This window comes from Giraffa tippelskirchi, chromosome 3, assembly GCF_054371585.1.
Source record: "Giraffa tippelskirchi isolate mGirTip1 chromosome 3, T2T-mGirTip1v1.2.pri, whole genome shotgun sequence".
Classification (NCBI taxonomy): domain Eukaryota; kingdom Metazoa; phylum Chordata; class Mammalia; order Artiodactyla; family Giraffidae; genus Giraffa; species Giraffa tippelskirchi.
The window spans coordinates 1349556-1367358 of NC_137277.1; the positions used below are offsets into that span (position 1 = coordinate 1349556).

The 17803-nt window shown below is 58.7% G+C and overlaps 1 protein-coding gene and 2 long non-coding RNA genes across 6 annotated transcripts in view; 1 reads left to right on the plus strand and 2 right to left on the minus strand.

Annotated features, from left to right (window-relative positions):
• AXIN2 (axin 2) overlaps window positions 1-14433 on the plus strand; it is a 28131-nt gene extending 13698 nt beyond the window's left edge. For 2 of the 4 annotated variants that reach the window (XM_081580795.1, XM_081580797.1), the window contains exons 4-11: window positions 4595-4697; window positions 7065-7205; window positions 7299-7816; window positions 7934-8122; window positions 8407-8643; window positions 9070-9165; window positions 10318-10485; window positions 13148-14433. In XM_081580795.1, the coding sequence (XP_081436921.1) occupies window positions 4595-4697; window positions 7065-7205; window positions 7299-7816; window positions 7934-8122; window positions 8407-8643; window positions 9070-9165; window positions 10318-10485; window positions 13148-13274 (1579 nt within the window). In that variant the 3' untranslated portion in view covers window positions 13275-14433. The remainder of the gene's footprint in view (window positions 1-4594; window positions 4698-7064; window positions 7206-7298; window positions 7817-7933; window positions 8123-8406; window positions 8644-9069; window positions 9166-10317; window positions 10486-13147) is intronic. The other 2 variants (XM_081580793.1, XM_081580794.1) reach the window with 1 other exon arrangement.
• On the minus strand, window positions 12189-13842 carry LOC145542287 (uncharacterized). The gene is made up of 2 exons (XR_014079746.1): window positions 13509-13842; window positions 12189-13247 (listed from the first exon to the last, which is right to left on the minus strand). It is a non-coding gene; the product is annotated as an uncharacterized LOC145542287 (long non-coding RNA).
• A 1541-nt stretch (window positions 14434-15974) lies between the features above and the next one.
• On the minus strand, window positions 15975-17599 carry LOC145542288 (uncharacterized). Its single transcript, XR_014079747.1, has 2 exons — window positions 17059-17599; window positions 15975-16849 (listed from the first exon to the last, which is right to left on the minus strand). It is a non-coding gene; the product is annotated as an uncharacterized LOC145542288 (long non-coding RNA).
• Between the last annotated feature and the right edge of the window lie 204 nt (window positions 17600-17803).

Sequence of the window (17803 nt, forward strand, 5' to 3'; positions counted from 1 at the left end):
CTAACTCCTCCCCCGCCCCCTCCGCCTTCCCCCTTCTTTAGACCCTGCCCAGAAGGAAAGCATCCTCAGAGGTGACTTCAGAGCCTTTACCCTCCCCACATTTAGCTAAAGTGCTCGTGGACTTAAGGCGCTCAGAGCGCAGGAAGAAGTCAGCTGTCCTGGGTCAGCATGTGGGCCAGGAAGGTCCAGGTGGGTGGAGAGGCCGAGGTGGACCCCTCGTGCAGTAGCCACTCTCCGGGTGCTCACAGGATGCCCCTGGGTCCCAGGTGACAGGACCTCAAGGCAGGGTCAGCTCCCCCCTCGGCACAGCCCCCTTGAATGGGGATGAGTAAACCAGGACACCAAGGCCGGGGGTGGGTGACCTGGGGCCCACGTGCTGGAGCCTGCCTTCCTGACATCAGTGCCAGGGAGTGCATGGCTCTGGCCTCCCAGCCTCGAGGGCAGCACACTGGATGCAGCCATCTGTCCCCGGGTGGACGAGTCGACGCCCCTGGGCCCACAGTTCCCATCAGCATGGGGCCACCTCCCACTGCCCACGCAGGGGTGGACAAAGCGGTCTCAGGACGAGAGCCGCTCTGATGGGGCGGGACCGGGCTTGGAAATCCTATGGGTCCCGGGCCCATCGGCTTGGCAGGCACTGAAAGCCCGGCTGGGCGAGGCACTTTCTGGACGCTGGCCCGGCACCGGGCGGGTCCCCGGGGTCCCCGGCTGGGATTAGACCCTCTTCAGCTCGGCCAGTTGTGGGCCTGGCACGGTGCAGAGCGCGGGGGATGAAAAACTGAACTGAGTCGCTTTCAGCCCATTGTCCACTCGGGGCAGCTCCGGGATGAGAGGCAGCAGGCTCCTTTGAAATCTCCTCGCATGAGTGAATAGGACCCCCATAAAGCATGAAAAGGGCCCTGGCTGCTTCTCCAGGGCACAATGGCCAGCGAGGGGCTGGCCGCCCTGCTTGGGGCTGGTGAGGGGTGCGGCTTGGGTGGGGGGGACAGGGGTCATGGGCCACCTTCAATAGACTCCAGAAGGCTGGAGTTCATTAGACACAAGCCTCTCATTTGCCACAGAACCAATGAATTCCGGGGACCTCTGCCTGAGGCTGGGGAGAAGCTGAGCTGGGCGGCCTTGCCCTGAGCGTGTTCAGGGAGCCTCGAGGGCCAGAAGGCCAGGGCCTGCTGCCCACTTCTGGTTCCCCGCTAAGCAGAAAGTTCCGTTAAGGATGGCTGGGGATTTGAGTCTTCACACAGGCCTCTGAGAAGGCCGTGTTATGAGTCTGTTGTTCCAAAACCTACATTCTCAGAAGAAATGAGTTTTTTTAATTTTTTTGAAAGTTAGACTCCCAGCCAAGTCCTCAAGCCCAGCCCTTGGGCAGAAGGATTGCAGGGGCTGGATACACCAGGAGCAGCAGGTTCCTGCCACCCAGGTGTGGCCTCTGTTAGGAAGCGAAAGTCAGGAGGCCAGCGTGGAGGCAGCACCCTGACTTCTCTCTCTGCACAGAGCTGCTTCTGAAGTCAGTGTCTGCTCAGGGCGTCACAAAATCAGCCCAAGATGTGTTTCTCGCAGAGGGTGGCCCAGGTCATTTTATTTATTTTTATTTCCTTTTATCTTATTTATGGGTTTATTCTGGTCCCCGGGGAAAGCGTCTGAGTGAACATAGTGCCTTATCTTACAAACCAGCCTTTTGATGTTGGCTGTGATCAGAGGCCATCCTCGGAGTGGTGGCCAAACGGAAATGCAAGTGGACACGTGTGCACATGAGCCCACTATTTCAAAGCCGCCGGAAAGCGACATTCAGGTTAGGCCGGGCACGGCCTAGTCAAAAGGCTAAGCTAATTGGCTCGGCTTAAATGGCAGCTAAGTAGAGTCCACATTTAAAACCGTGCTCCCCAGAAAGAGCTGGGCCTGGCAGCAGGCTCGTTAGCTAAAATGTTTATAATTAAAGGAGACTGTTCAGGGACCGAGACTTGGGCGCACATCAGCTCACAGTCCTGAGAAGCCAGGAAACTGATCACAGACTTTCATAGAGCCTGGATGAAAAGAAGAGAGGCCCCCTCCTGGAATGAGGGGCTGTTTTGGAAGAAGATTCTTGGCTGTGGGGAGGAGGGGGGTGGATTAAAGCCACAGTTCCTTGAAGGCGGCTGGTAAGCCTCTGAGCTGGGTTAGAAGCTCCCTTTTCTGCGCTGGTCACAGGTTTTCGCGCCGGCAGCCAGATCCCCCACCTGCCCTGGGTGCAGGGGGCTGCCCTGGGCGTTGGTCGCAGGAGCGTTTCCAGAGCTCATTTGTTTCTCTGCCTTCAAGTAGCCCACGACGTGCTCCCCCACCTCCCTTTCTCAGCTGCCTCCCCAGTTCACCTTTCTGTCTCCTGCTTTATATGGGAAAAGAAAAACCTTGTGCAAGCCTTAGCTCTGCTTTCATCTTGGGAGGCAAGGGGTGAGGGGCAGAGGCTGCCAGAGGGCGCTCAAGGTCAGAGCCTCGGAGGGGCGGGTGGGGCCCCTGTGTGCCTCACAGGGAGATCCTGGCGTGTCCAAGAGAGCTGCTGGCAGGACATGGACTTGGTCTTGCAGTCCTGGGGCAGCAGGAGTTGATCAGACCAGCAGGAGACCCAAGCTGTGGGTCCCCACTGTCACCCCCGCCCCACAGGGGATTTTGGGTGGGGGCAGGTTAACCACCCGGGCTTCCCAGGGGGCGCTAGTGGTGAGGAACCTGCCTGCAGTGCAGGAGACACAAGAGATGTGGGTTGGATCCCTGGGTCAGGAAGATCCCCTGGAGGAGGACATGGCAACCACTCCTGTATTCTTGCCTGGAAAATCCCATGGACAGAAGAGCTGGCGGGTTGCAGTCCTTGGGGCCACAAAGAGTTATACTACAGTATATACACAAGGAGCCCAAGGTCGACCAGTTGCCTTTCTTAGACACACTGATGCTTCCCCCACCACTGACAAGCCAGGAGCCCGATGACAAAGATAATGTCGGAGAAAGGGAAATAGCCAAGCAGCTCATTTCAACATGTGCTGCCTCAAAGGATGATTCAGCAGGCAAACGTCTGAACCCCGACGCTTTTGTAAATAAGTGGCTTCCGGAAGGAAGAGCAATGGGGATATAATCACACCTTGACCACCCAACAGCTTTCAAGAACAAAAGTCTTTTAAAAACATCATCGCAACTCCAGGTCCTGTTTTCAGTCAAGACTGGGCGGAGTGGAGGAGGATGTGGGGGTGGTGGTTTTAAACCTCTTCCATGTGCTTTCCAAAAGATACAATGATGGGGGCTTCCCCGGAGGTCCAGTGGTTAAGACTGCCTTCCAGTGCCAGGGGTGCGGGTTCAGTCCCTGGTCAGGGAACTGGGATCCCCCATGCCGCAGGGCAAGGCCAGAAATTAAAAATAAAGAAACACATTGTAAATCAACTCTACTTCAATTTTTAAAAATAAATAAAAATATAATGATAATATAGGGGCCTCTACTGCCTCCCTATCTTTGCTCAGAAATCACCTTTGTGGCCAGGATTTCATCGACAACCCCCCCTCCCATTTAAAATTGCAGCTCCACCCCAGCAGCTCTCCTTGTTCCCCATTTCCACAGTGCGTTTCATCATAGTACTTACCACCTTCTGACTTACCGTGTTGTTTAGTTGCCAAGTCATGTCTAACTCTTTTGCAGCTGCATGAATGGCGTGCCCTCCAGGCTCTCCTGCCCATGGGATTTCCCAGGCAAGAATGCTGGAGTGGGTTGCCATTTCCTCCTCCAAGGGATCTTCCTGACCCAGGGATCGAACCTGCATCCCCTGCATTGCAGGCAGATTCTTTACCACTGAACTTATCATAGATTTTGCTTTTTATGTTTCACTTGCTCTGTGTTCCACTCCTTTAGAACACAAGCTTTATCACGGAGTCATCAGCATTTTTTATCTCCTCCCTTCACTGCTGTCTTGCCTGGAGCCTAGAATAAGCTCTGGCGCATAGTAGGTGCTCACTTAATTTGGATGAATCACGCAGAACACCCCGGAGTAGGGGCTTTCTCTTTTATGCCCACCATGGTCATGGATCTGATAGTCCGATGGTTGGGGGCAGTAGGGTTTGGAGCTGAGGGAAGGGAGGCCAAGGACGCCTGCTGGTGACTGATGGGAGGAAGACATTCGGAAACAACCGGGAGGTTGACCGCTGGAGAATCATGCACCCCTCCACCAGCCCAGCTTAGTCTTCTGTGGGTCTGGTCCCCGTCCTTTCAGCACCGCCTGGTGTACTTTTAAGGCCCTGGCCCCCGATTCGGGGTAATGCACTGCGGTGGTAGCAGACCACAGGAGGAACCAAAGGGTCTCAGTCTCCTGCTGGGGACCCCTCCCTCCGCGCGGGCCCCCTCCTGGGACCAGAGCGTAGACGGGAGCTCTTTCCAAGGTGGCGCTCCTGCCCCGAGCCGGAGCCGCTTGCAGAGAGGCCTGAGGGGTAGGGCGCCTAGGTCTTGGCGTGACGTCCCCTCAGGGTCCGCCATGGCGCCCAGGGACGGGGGCGGGCGGGCCCTGTCTGTCCTCGGCGGGAGCGGCGGAAGGCGCATACGCCGGGGCGTCCTCGTGAGCCGGTGGGTCCTGTCCTTCGTCTCCCTCAGAGATGGCGTCCCTCCCTACCGCGTGGGGAGTAAGAAGCAGCTGCAGAGAGAGATGCACCGGAGCGTGAAGGCCAATGGTCAAGTGTCCCTACCTCACTTCCCGGTGAGTGTGCCTGCGCGGAGCGGGAGGGAGCCTGCTGGGGGCGGGGCCTCTTGGGGGGGGTCTGCCGGGGGGCTCGTGGGGGCGGGGCCCCGGTGAGTGCGCCTGCGCTGTGGAGGGGGTTGTCACTGCTGGGGGCGGGGCCCCGGTGAGTGCGCCTGCGCTGTGGAAGGGGTTGGCTCTGCTGGGGGCGGGGCCTCGTGGGGCGGGATCTCCCGGGGGCGGGGCCCGGGAGTGCGCTCTCCACAGAGGTTCAGCTCCGGGAACAGCAGGAAGGGAAGGCCCATCTGAGAGGTGTGACGGGGTTCACCGCGGCGTAACCCAGCGCAGGGTACCTGACGGTGACCTCTGCTACCTCCTCCATTTTCTCAACAAAGAAAGAGTTCTCTAAGACAAAGAAACCAAGAGGTTTCTTTGGTTCCTTCCCAGAAACCAGGCCCTGAAGGGCGGAAGGTGATGCGCGCTTTCCGTTGGGCGGCTGTTAGCTTCTCCACAGAGACCAGACCGGCGCCGGGCGCACCGTAGGCGCTCCCTGAGCTCTTGCTGCCTGACTGAACCAGGAGGCTGGGGGCGTCTGCCTCCTGCCCGGGCCAGTTACGTCCCCCGGGCCCTCTCCTCGTGTTGCCCGCGTGGCTCTATCACTTCAGTCAGTGTTCCTCTTTGTACTCGGCCATTTCTGCTCCAAAGCCTTGGAGGTCGGTTGTCCCTCCTGTTTCCAGCCCCAGAACGTGGCTTAGTACCTGCCTGTTGAATCTGCAGTCCGTGTTTGAGGATCCATGAGTGCTGCTTCCTGTGCTTGAGACGAGGGGCTAGTGGAGTGTGGAGGCCTTTTTGGGGAACTCCCTGACCATTTCCAGGTCCTGAAGGGCAGCCAGCCCCTGGCCCCTGCACGCAGGGGGCCACCCTGCCCCGTCTAACTGCTCCTTGGGGAAGGGAAGAGAGTGCCCAGCTCAGAGCAGCATCTCTGTTTCTGAGTCCATCCCGCCAGCTGCAGAGAACCCAGCTGGCCCACTGGTTATGTCGCCATGTAGAAAATCAGCACATCGAATTGCTGATCCCGTGTTGCATTAGTGTATGGACTGTTGCAACTTCTCTCCGAAGCTCCTGAACAGTCCAGGGCACTCAAATTTGTGAAAATAGACAGTGAAGATGGCTTTTCTGGGGACCTCCAGCGCCCCCCTTCTCAATCACTGTCTCTTCACCCCAATACAATAGTATCGATGAGATGTATGTATTTTGATTTGGTGGAGCTAGAGGGCTGGGGGAGTTTTGTGCCTTTAGGAAAAGTTCTGTTGCCCAGGCTTGTAAATTATATGATTTTTGTCCTGGGGAGTGCAAACCAGCCTTCTCCACGAGGCAGCGCTTTGCTGAGGGGCTGAATGGAGCCAGCCTGGGTGAGAACGGCAGCCATCTCCAGATGGGCCCTCCCCTCCCGGGGTCCTGCGGCTCAGCGGTTGCCGTGGTGAGGCTCAGTTCATTGCTGGGGGGAGATGCTGGCCTCTGCAGGTTGGCTTTCTGTTGCCCGCCCCGCCCCCCAAAGAAAAGGGCCAAAGCAGGAGGGAAGTGAGGGGAGGAGGCAGAAGGACTGGGGGTGGGGGGCTCAGGACGACAGGAGGGGACAGAGGGCCAGCGGCGGGGGTTCTCTTGGCAGTGTTCTGGTGCCTTTTTATATTCCGTGCTTGACTTGGAGATGTTCCCTTTTCCCTTGATAGATCAGCTTCAGGCAGCCAAGCTCAGCAGTGTTCTGCCACTAGCCTGCAGCAGCCTTCTTCATTTTCCGTACAAAGAGATGGGAGGAGGGGTGGGCCAGAACGAGGGGGGTCGGGACAGTGTTAGACAACACCACCTCAAAGGTGCACAGTGTGCGGCCAGGGAAGAAATTACCACTGCCTCTGATCTGGGCCCTGTGACTCCTTTTTTTTTTTTCCCTTTTGCTCCCCCCTACCTCCCTTCCAATCTTATTTTTTCACATTCCCAACTCCCTTTCTGTTTAGGCTCTTACTTTTTATTCCTTGAGTTGCACTCTCCCCTCCCCATCGCAGAGAGCTGCCTTTTTTTTTTTTTTTGATGTTTGACAACAGTCTTTGAAGATTTTCAACTTCAGAGTAGCGACTGATGGGCTGGTTGTACTACAGAGGGAGCGTGCGCGGCCTCTCAGAGTGCGACCAACTGCTCGTGCCCACGGCGCACGGCCGGGGACCATGGCTCTCCATGAGGCCGCGTCGCCGGCGCATAAAGCGGCCGTGCCGCCGGGGCCCCGCGCCGCCCAGTCTCCGCGCGGCCGTGGAGGTGGCCGCGTCCCGGCGCCCGTTCCCCGGCCCGGGCAGCCCCCTGACCGCGTCCACCCCGTCTCCTCCCCGCGCCCCGCAGAGAACCCACCGGCTGCCCAAGGAGATGACCCCCGTGGAGCCCGCCACCTTCGCAGCTGAGCTCATCGCCCGGCTGGAGAAGCTGAAGCTGGAGCTGGAGACGCGGCATAGTCTGGAGGAGCGGCTGCAGCAGATCCGAGAGGTAGGCGCCGCCCCGCCCCCTGCCCGAATTGGGGGGGGAGGGGGCTCCTGCTGATCCGGGCGCCCCCCCACCCACCGCTGCCTTCCTTTCCAGGACGAGGAGAAGGAGGGCTCAGAGCTGGCGCCGGGCTCACGGGAGGCGGGGCCCGCGCCGCACCCCCTCTGCCTCCTGCCGTGCAGCAGCTACGAGGAGGACCCGCAGACCATCCTGGACGACCACCTGTCCAGGGTCCTCAAGACCCCCGGCTGCCAGTCCCCAGGCGTGGGCCGCTACAGTCCCCGCGCGCGCTCCCCTGACCACCACCACCGCCACCACCTCCAAGCGCACCGTGCGCTGCCTCCGCCCGGGGGCCCCCTGGCCCCCGCCGCCATCCCAGCCAGCTGCTCCCTCCTCGGGGCCAGGGGCTTCGTGAGCAGGCAGACCACGAAGCACGTCCACCACCACTACATCCACCACCATGCCGGCCCCCGGACCAGGGAAGAGGCGGAGGCCGAGGCCGCCCCGCGGGCACGCTGCCCCTGCCCAGTCCCCGGGGGCGCCGACTACTCCTGCTGCGCCAAGTGCAAGAGCCACCCTGGAGTCCCCGAGCCGGCGGGAGCCGCCCAGCTTGGGTGAGTGTCCCTTTGGGAGGGAGGGGTGGCAGGGACTTGGCGGCAGGGAGGGGCGGGGCAGCAGAGGTGTCCAGAGGGGCTGAGATGGACACGCTCCTCTGTCCCCCTCCCCGGCAGCCGGGGCGGTGCCCCCACCAGACGAAGCGCAAGAGGCTCCGAGCCGGGCCCCGCCGCACCAGCCAGGGAAGCCGGGGCCCCTGGTGGAGTGGGGTCCCTGCAGCCGCCTGGGGAGGAAGGAGACAGGGCACAGGTCGTGTGGCAGTGGGTGCTGGAGAGCGAGCGGCCCGGCAAGCCCAAGCCCCACAGGTAAACAGCACCCCGGCCCTGCCCTGGGACGTGGGGACTATGTCTGCGGCAGCCGGAGCAGGGGGGCGGTGGGCGCTGCCCTCCCAGAGTGATCAGCTGCACTGAGACGGCAGAAGTGCTGCGTCTTGGCAACGCCGGGTGGTGGTATGGCCCAGCTTTTTTTTTTTTTTTTTTTTTTTGCTCTCCGGAGGCAGGATGGAGAGCTTGCTGGTGGAGTCACATTTTCCAGTTTTTCTAACCCCATTTCTTTCCCTCGGCTTCCTCTCTCCGCCTTCCTCCTCCAGCACCCAGAGCACCAAGCGGCCCTACCCCACGGAGTCGGCCCGCGCGTCCCCAGCCGAGCGGGCCGGCCGCCACCACCTGTGGGGGGGCAGCACCGGGCACCCCCGCGCCACCCCCCGTGCCCATCCGGCATGCGCCCAGGACTCCGCGGTACCTCCCCTGACCCCGCCTAACACCCTGGCCCAGCTGGAGGAGGCGTGCCGCCGGCTGGCCGAAGTGTCCAAGCCCCCGAAGCAGCGGTGAGTGGAAGGGCCGCAGCGGTCAGGGGCGGAGCCGGGCCGGAGGACCCCTGCCTTGAGGTCCAGCCACTCTGACGGGCTCACTGGGATCTGGTCAGTCTGCCTGCAAGGAGGAGAAGGAATCTCAGAAAGTCCTTGCAAATCCCGTTCTCTGAGGAATGTCCCAGTCGGTTGGGGCTGTGAGATGACCTTCAAGGCGCGGTGACGGCTGGGGATCCAGCACCTGCAGCCCTTGGCCTGGGCGGGCAGCGTGCAGTCCCGGGGGCCCAGGGCTCAGTGTGGCTGGCCCAGGCCCCCGGGAACTCCTGTCCACACAAGGCCGGGGATGGGCTCCCCCCGGGGGAAGTCGGAGGCAGGGAAGACTGGTTCTCTGTTTTCCGTTGGCCCCAGGAATGGGGCTTCCCTCTCAACCTTTCCTGTCCTCAGGTGCTGTGCGGCCGGTCAGCAGAGGGACAGGAGCCACCCAGCCCTGGGGCAGCCAGGCACTGCGCCCTTCTCCAGCCCGAGCCCTGCTTCAGAAGAGTGAGTGTCTTTGCCTGACGATGCTGAGGTCTGCCTAGAGGCTTTGTGTTTCCAGGGTATCCATGTCAGGGGTTGCAATTTTTGAAAACTTTTTAGTCTATTTTAGTCTATAAAATCATCTTGATTTTAACATTCAAGACAACAGTAAACCCAGATGGTGCCATAGATCAGGGTCTGGAAAACCCCTGTCCATACAAAGGAATGCATGGTGACTTGTATTAACACATAAGTGTTCCTTCCTAAAGTAGTGGTTGGCTCAAGGTCGCAAGCTGAGAGCGAAGCCTTTAGCCTCTGGTTAGAGAGCCCCAAACGCAGATGGAAAAGGTGTTCCCATTCACCTGGAAGGCTAGCGGGTTGAAAACGTCTGTGTGGAACCTAGCAGGAAGGTGCTTCTCCCCTGGTGCAGAGACAGACGGTGGGCCCATCCTCGCTGTCTGGGGGTTGGGGGGGGGGGGCTTCGTCCCAGCCAGTGCCACGATTCCTATTGTCAAGTGACCGGACAGGGAAGCCAGGCTTCGTTTCGTTCCAGGATGGTATGTGAAAAAAGTGGGCAGCTACAGAGATCTGAAGTGGTCTAAGTCATTCAACTGTCCTTTCTTAGTTTCTCCATCATGAGTAGTGTTCAAAGTGAGGAAAAAAAAACCTCTACAACGTTTTAATTGGTTGACCTTAAGTTGACCAGCTGTCTGGGCCTATGGCTTCTTTTTCTTTAGCCATTCTGTAAAAACTCAAGTTGCAGTGACTGAGGGCTGATCCCCACACATCCCCTACCATGGGCCCCTGGCATTGCGAGTTCACGCCATCCCTGGGTAGAGGCAGAAACCACAGACCCTGGTCTGGGCGCGTGTCCTGGGCACTCTAGGAGGGTTTCTTATCTTTGGGGGCAAGTTTCCTGTGGACGCCCCCCAGTGGACATTGCTCCGTCCTCCCACTGGGCGGCACACACATCTGTGTGCCCTGCACCGATGACCGGAGGAGGACCGTGTGTCCACCAGAGGCGGCTCCCCCGACGCAGGACCCCTGCCCAGTGCCCTCAGCACACTCAGCTGCAGCGTCACCTCTGAAGACACAGTTTGCAGGCCCCCTGGGCGTGTGTGTGCGCTCTGACCGCTTTCAGATGCTGGACTTGCGGCTTTTCCATCTCGTTTTCAGCCACAAGGAGCCCAAGAAGCTGGCAGGGGTGCATGCACTCCAGGCCAGCGAGCTGGTGGTCACTTACTTCTTCTGCGGGGAGGAGATCCCCTACCGGCGGATGCTGAAGGCACAGAGCCTGACCTTGGGCCACTTTAAGGAGCAGCTCAGCAAAAAGGGAAACTACCGGTGAGCGTCCTGAGGCATTCCTCTGCTCCACAGTCAGTTTGCCCAGAACCAAGAGCCAGGGTCACCTCGGCCCAGCCAGGCCTGGAGGGGCCAGGTGGGAGGGCTGCCTGAGGCTTCGCTCTGTCTCCTTTCCTCCGTCTCCCCCACCCCGCCGTCCCCCAGGCCTGCTCTCCCCGTCTGCATGGTGCAGACCGCGCCCTGGCGTGCCAGCCCCGGGCGTCCTTGGTCACTTTTCTCTCGCCTTGTCTGGTTCATCCCGAGTCCTGGCTGGCCTTGTCGGCCACCTCCATCCCAGAGGCGTACGTGGGTTGTGTCCCACTGTGTCCTGGGTGTTGTGTGCAGGGCCGGGACGAGGAGTGGGGAGCAGTGGGGGCACGGGTCAGAGAAGAGCCCGGCTCGGGCGCAGAAGCTGCCACCCCAGTGCCCCCTTGAGTGAGGGTGGGACTGTGAGAACTTTAGCATCCCTTAGCAAGTGACCTGCTGGGTGCACACCATCTCTGGACCCACTGAGCCCACCTCCAGGGCCCAAGACCCCCGCCCTTCAGAGCAGGCCCCCAGCAGCCCAGAATGACTTGGTTTGCAGGGAAGGGAGTAGGGCTCGGGGCCGGGACCATGCCAATGATGGACCACAAGCCTTGGGCCGGGCTGGTGGTTCATACCTGAGCAGAGACGGTTCTGGAGATGAACAGAACGGTAGACAGGCCTGGCTTATCTTGCACAGACCCAGTGAGGGTAGCGGCACAGGTGCCCCTCCAGGGACCCATCTGGATCTCAGCTTTGGCGCGGCTGGCCCTTGTGTGGGACCACAGGTGACCTTCCGCGGGGCCCGGAGCAGGGAGCAGGGGCAGTCCCCGCCTGGGCACTCCAGCCACATCTGGCCCTGATCCTTTCTGCCCTGAGGCGCGCTCAGCGAGCCAGGCTTTGAAGCCCCGGCCGTCCTCTAACGCGCAGGTTCTGCTCACACATTCCTTGCTGATTGGATCAGGCTGTGGCGAGCGGGCCCTCCCTGCCGCCCTTCTGGGCCGGAGCCAGACCCCTGGCCCCTGGTCTTCTCAGCCCATGTGCTGCCGCACACTCACCTTGCGCCGCCCCCCGAAAGCTCAGCAAGGTTGGGGCCGAGGAGCGGGCTGCAGAGCAGGGCTGGGAGGGGAGCCACCCTCAGAGGCCAGATGCCCAGGAAGCAGGTCATGAAGCGGGTCACAGTGGCAAGAAGCTAAGAGCTGCGCCTTTGAAGTCTCGGGGTCGGGGGAGGCCGGGGCCACGCGTAGGCCTCTCTGCCCCCTGGAGGAGGTTGCAGTTATGGACATGGTCACCGTGTGTCTCTGCTCAGAGAGGCTGGGAAACCACGCCGCTCTGCTCCATGCTGACCCCGAGGGCTGTGGGCCTGGGGTGCCGGGGGCATCAGAGCCTCTCCAAGGAAACAAAACTGTTGTCCCCCCCACCCCCCCATCCACAGTGCCCTATCTCGGGCGGGCTACCCAGGACCGGCGTCTGCAGCGCTGACCCCCTGGAGCCGGGCTGGAGACCTGGGGAGCCCAGCCCCTTGACTACCTTCAGCTGTCTCACCGTATTTAGCCTTATTGGCTGTGCGAGTACTTGGCCTGCCTTCACGGAAGAGCAGAGACATTGAGCGCCAACCCAGGGGGCTGTGGAAAAGCTTTTTAAAGAGGAAAGATAAAAACAGAACCACTGTAACCCTGAGACACAATTAGAAATTTTTGTTTTTTGAGAAGCTGTTCCCCTCCCCCAGGGGGCTTTTGACTCCCCCCTGCCTCCCAGTGGCCTTTGCTGCCTGAAGATGACCGCCTTCAGGGGCTAGTTCAATCCGTCTGAGGGGTCTCCCGGGGGACAGGGGAGGCAGAGGACTTGGCGTGGTGTCCAAGCAGGGGCACGGCTGGGCCGGGCAGGCGGGACAGCAGTCGTTTCAGACGTGACCCTCCTGGGACAGGCTGGTCATCTGTGCCCGTGCCATCAAGTAGCTTTAAGTTGGAAGGCCGGGGTGGGACCCAAGGGCCTTTCTATCCACGGCAGGATAGGGGCCTTTGGTGTTTGACCCTGGGGCAGTGGAGGGAGGGGACCAGGGCGGAGGGGAGAGCAGCTGGGGTCTCAGTGGCCCCATGAAGCGGGGAGCTGCCCACCTCCCGCGGTGGCCACGGTGGAAGCAGCCAGTCCTGACCCTGGCTGTGCCCGAGACCAGTCGGGCACTGGCGGGTGGGGAGGATCGCAGGTCCCGGCCTCCCACAGGCTTCACAGGGTCAGATGGCTGAGTCTGGGGGCTCTTTGAGGGTCCCTCTCCCCAGGCTGCCCCTGCAGGTGAACTCCAAGCATGCTTTGCCCCCTCCGCCCCCCCCCAAAAATTAAAAAACTGGGGAGAAGCAGCTCTCTTCGTCAAGTGACAGTCCTGGGCTGAAGGCTGCCAATGCTGTTGGCAGTTATGGGGGGTGGGGGAGAGGGGCCTGGCCACCACCTCCAGGCCATCTGCCTGGCTTTGCCCTTCACCCAGCCTGGGCGGCTCTCACGGTAGATCCGAGGGGCGATTTCCCTGCCAGCCCCATGCAGCAGCGCTCTCGAGACCCCTTGGTACCCCCGTGTTGACAAAACTCTTCTCAAGCCAGGTAGAAAGTGCAACTTCACCAAGCGCATGTCGGGTTTTCCCTTTAAGGTATTACTTCAAAAAGGCGAGCGACGAGTTCGCGTGCGGAGCGGTGTTCGAGGAGGTCTGGGACGACGAGGTAGTCTTGCCCATGTACGAGGGCCGCATCCTGGGCAAGGTGGAGAGGATCGACTGAGCCCCGGCCCCGGCCCTCCTGCGCCGGGGCCACCACGACCGCGCCTCCTGCAAACCGAGTCCCGCCCCCGGGCCTTCGGGAGGGCAGGGGCCTGTCTTCACCGCTCCGCGCAGGGCGCTGCGGTGAGGAGCCGGAACTGCTTATCAGAAACGTGACCATCGGCGCCGGCGATGCGGGCTCTGCTGCCGCGTGTCCTGTGTGACTTCCCGGGCTGTAAATCCGCCCCCGGCTCACCTGGACAGGAGTCCCTGCTGGTATTTGTTGAACAGGCTCCCCGCGCCCAGCGTGTGGACGCGGGAGAGGGAGTTCCATGGTTCTCTGTCACCAAGAATTAAGCTCCGCGTGAAGACAAACTGTTCAGGGTGGCGCCCTGCCGTCCGCACACGCGGAAATTGGTGCATTTTTCGCCTGCGCCCCCGCCCCGGGGGCTGCTGCTTTGTCATAAAGGCCTGGTGTGGGGGTCCTGTCGATGGGATGATCGTTGCGGGGAGACGGAGCCTCCCTGGGGCCCAAGTTCATCCTGTGACTTCTGGGGCTCCCCACCAAGGCCCGCGCCGCCCCCTGCAACGGCCGACGCCTGCCACAGCCCTGTGGTTCGACGTGTGCTTTTATGGACATAGCGGTCCTTGGTGTCTTTTACAGATTAGTCTCCGGACCCCAGCCGTTCTGGAAGCTACTCCTCACCTCACCCCCGCCCTGCAAAGACGCAAACAGCTTTGGGAAGATGGCCAAGCACCCTCCCTGCAGACACCTTCCTGTTGGCCTTGGGGTTTTCACGTTAACTTATATCTGCATTCTGTCGGCCGTCGTCCCCTGAACCCACGTCTGTATATATTGTACAGAGAGAGTACTCACCCACTGTCTCTGGAGCTTGACCTTGAATCAGTACAGTACCTGTACCTGCACGGTGCCCGCGCCGTGTGTCGCCCTATATTGAGGGCTCCAGCTTTCCCTTGTTTTTTGAAAGGGGTTTATGTATAAATATATTTTATGCCTTTTTATTACAAGTCTTGTACTCAATGACTTTTGCCATGGCATTTTGTTCTACTTATACTGTAAATTATGCATTATAAAGAGTTCATTTAAGGAAAATTACTTGGTACAATAATTATTGTAATTAAGAGATGTAGCCTTTATTAAAATTTTATATTTTTCAAAATATCGGCCTCACCTTTGAGTTCACGGGGTTGAATTGGGAAAGTGGCACCCTTTTGTACATCAACACCTTTGCTTGATTTTTTTCCCACCTGGCTTGAATGCATTTCTCTCTGAGCTGGAGGTCTTCTTACCTGATTGGTGTTTTGGAAAATTTCTTCCAAGTCACTGGGTTGCTGACTGGCTGAGGGTTTTCTCATGGAGGAGCAGGTATGGACAGCATCTCTGAAGTTCTCCCTTTCTACCACCTGACTCATCAGCCTCTTGCTCCCAGGCAGCTACCTGCCACCTGGCCAGGGAGGTACAGGTGACAAGGGTCTGGGGTAGGGTCCTTCCAGGAGCACTTGCATCTCAGGAGGTGTGTCGGGGATGAGCAACCTCTGGAGGTGGTGAGCAGATCGTGACTGCCCATGGGGTGAGTGAACCACCTCCATCTCAGGGCCCGTCAGCCACCCTCCGCAGGCTGGGTAGACCAGATGGTTGGGTGAGGAGCGCACCCGGGTCATGGGACAGTTGTCTTGGTGGGCTGCCCTTCAGCCGACACGCATCCCCTTCCTGTGCACAGAGCACTCAGGGCCGGGCCACATTTCAGATCCCGGAGAGCAAGTCCATATAGAGGAGTGCTAGGATGAACCCTTTCTGAAATAAGGTGGAAATGTGGGGGGGGGGGAGTAAATTAGGAGTGTGGGGTTAGCGTGCACACATACTATATATAAAATAGGTAACCAGCAAGGACCTACTGTTGGGCTTCCGGTGGCTCAGACGGTAAAGAATCTGCCTGCAGTGCAGGAGACCTGGGTTTGATCCCTGAGTCGGGAAGATCCCTGGAGAAGGGAAAGGCCTGTACTATGGCCTGGAGAATCCCATGGACAGAGGACAGTGGTGGACTACAGTCCATAGGATAGCAGAGTCAGACATGACTGAGCAACTAACACTTTCAAGGACCTACTATATAGCACAATCTACTCAGTATCCTGTAATAACCCATAACATAGAATCTGAAAAATATATATATATGTGACAATCACTTTGCTGCACATCTGAAACTAAATGCTGTAAATCAGCTATACTTGAAAATAAAATTTTAAATATTTTTTAAGTTTAAAAAAGTCTACAAATAAATGCTGGAGAGAACGTAAAGAAAAGGGAGCCCTCCTGCACCGTTGGTGGGAATGTAAGTTGGGGCAGCCACTGTGGAGAACAGTATGGAGTCTCCTCGGAAATCTAAAAGTAGAGTTATCACACAACCAAGATTCCCACTCCTGGGCGTGCACCCTGAGAAAACCAGAATCCAAAAAGAAACGGACCCCAACTTTCACGGCAGCACTATACACAATAGCCAACACATGGAACAACCTGAATGTCCATCGAGAGAGGAATGGGTGAAGAAGATGTGGTCCATACTTACAATGGGATAGTAATTGCCCACAAAAATGAAATCATGTCATTTTGCAGGAACAAGGAAGGACCTAGAGATGATCTTACAAAGCGAAGCAAGTCAGAAAAAGACAAATACCATATGATATCACTTACATGTGGGATCTAAAGTATGAGACAAATGAGTTTATCTACGAACAAAAAGCTTTGATGGCAGTTGGCTGTGACTTCTCACGAGATGGGTCTGTGGAGGGTCAGGCTGGCTTCTTGCTGCTGCTGGAAGCTGGTGTGGGCAGACCAGGCAGAGGAGGGCAGGGTCCTGGCCGCGGGGCGCTGGGGGCCGGTCTGGCTTGCACTGTGCACCTCCGCGCGGAGGTGTGATGGGGCTGCTCCTGGGCAGCTGGTGAGGGTGCAAGCGCGTCCAGGCTGCAGGACTCTGATCTTGGTCCTCGAGATGCAGGTGGCTGCAGCCCTCCTCTCCTAACTGGGATGGGGGCTCACAGCCAGGGTGCCCCAGACCCACTCCCAGAATCGTAGGGTTCTTTCCAACCTGAAAATCCGCCTGCAATGCAGGAAACCCCAGTTTGATTCCTGGGTCAGGAAGATCCCTGGAGAAAGCATAGGCCACCCACTCCAGTATTCTGGCCCGGAGAATTCCATGGACTGTATAGGCTGTGCGGTCGCAAAGAATCAGGCACAACTGAGCGACTTTCACTTCCAATATGAGAAATGAAGAGAGTCAAGCTGGTGATGTGGTGGGGGAGCTTTTCAACCTCAGACCTCTTGAGTCCTCACGTAAGAATCATGAGTTCTGACACGGGCCTGGGGTTTGGAAGAACCAGAACCCACGTCCCAGAGCCACTGTCTCAGTGGGAAGCTCCCCAGCAGCATCCGTGAGGCAGAAACCAGACCTGACGGCCGCTCGTGTTCACACCTCTTCTCACTGTGACAGTCAGCTCCTCACCGGCGGGAACTGGCCTCTGGGATCCTCGAACCTTGACTTTGTCTGCAGAATCAACTGTGCCTTCCTCCGACGAGAGGGTCTATGGTTTTATCCGAATATTCCAAAGGAAAGGGTAGAAAGCAAGACCTCCCTCCTCCAGCCCCGCCGGATTTCCACTGGGAGCTGGCGATCCACAGCTGCCCACCCCGGACACCCCACCCCAGGGAGGCCCGGGGCGCTGAAGGGGCACTCCTCTGGTGCTTCGCCACCTCCCCTCTCTAAGCGCCAGCTGCCCAGCGGTTCACCTACCTCGTCTTCATTTCCTGGGTGCTTCCGGAAGCTCTGGCCCCCTTTGCTGATTGATCGCTCTCCAGTTCATCAGAGGAGCACGCAGACCGTGTGCCCGAGTCCACCCTGGGCTGGCGGGAACTCTTGCAGCTCCATCCTCACTCCCTCGATTAGTATTAGGAAATCCCCCCCCAATCCTGCTGCAGCATCTGGGCGCTGGCGTCCCCCTTCCCCTGGCCTGGCACAGAACCAGGAGAGGCGGGGGTCACGGCGCTGGCTGGGGAGACGGAGACGTTCCAGCTGGAGCCTCGCTTTGGCCCCAGCACATCTAAGATTTGTCTTTATTAAGTTTGAGCTTGCACTAGGGGTCCCGAGCCTCCAGGCTACAGACCAGTACCTCCTGTCAGATCAGCGATAGCGTGAGATTAAAGATAAAGCGCGCTGTACACGTAACGCACTTGAGTCATCCTGAAACCGACCCCACCCCCACCCACGGAAAAACCGTCTTCCCCAAACCGCTCCCGCGTGCCACAAAGGTTGGGGGCTGCTGCCTTCCACAGTACCTGGAAATTCTCTGCAGCCCCTCACTGGGAGAGGGGGTGGTTCACGGGGAGACTGGAGCCTTGCATAAAGGACCCTGTTTTCTTCTTTTCCACCCCCAGGATATGTGGGGATTATAATCATATTGTTAAAAGGAAGGAAATTGGAAGTTACCCCAGAGGAAATATTTCAGTCTATTTGAATAATTAGGTAAGATTGGGTTTTT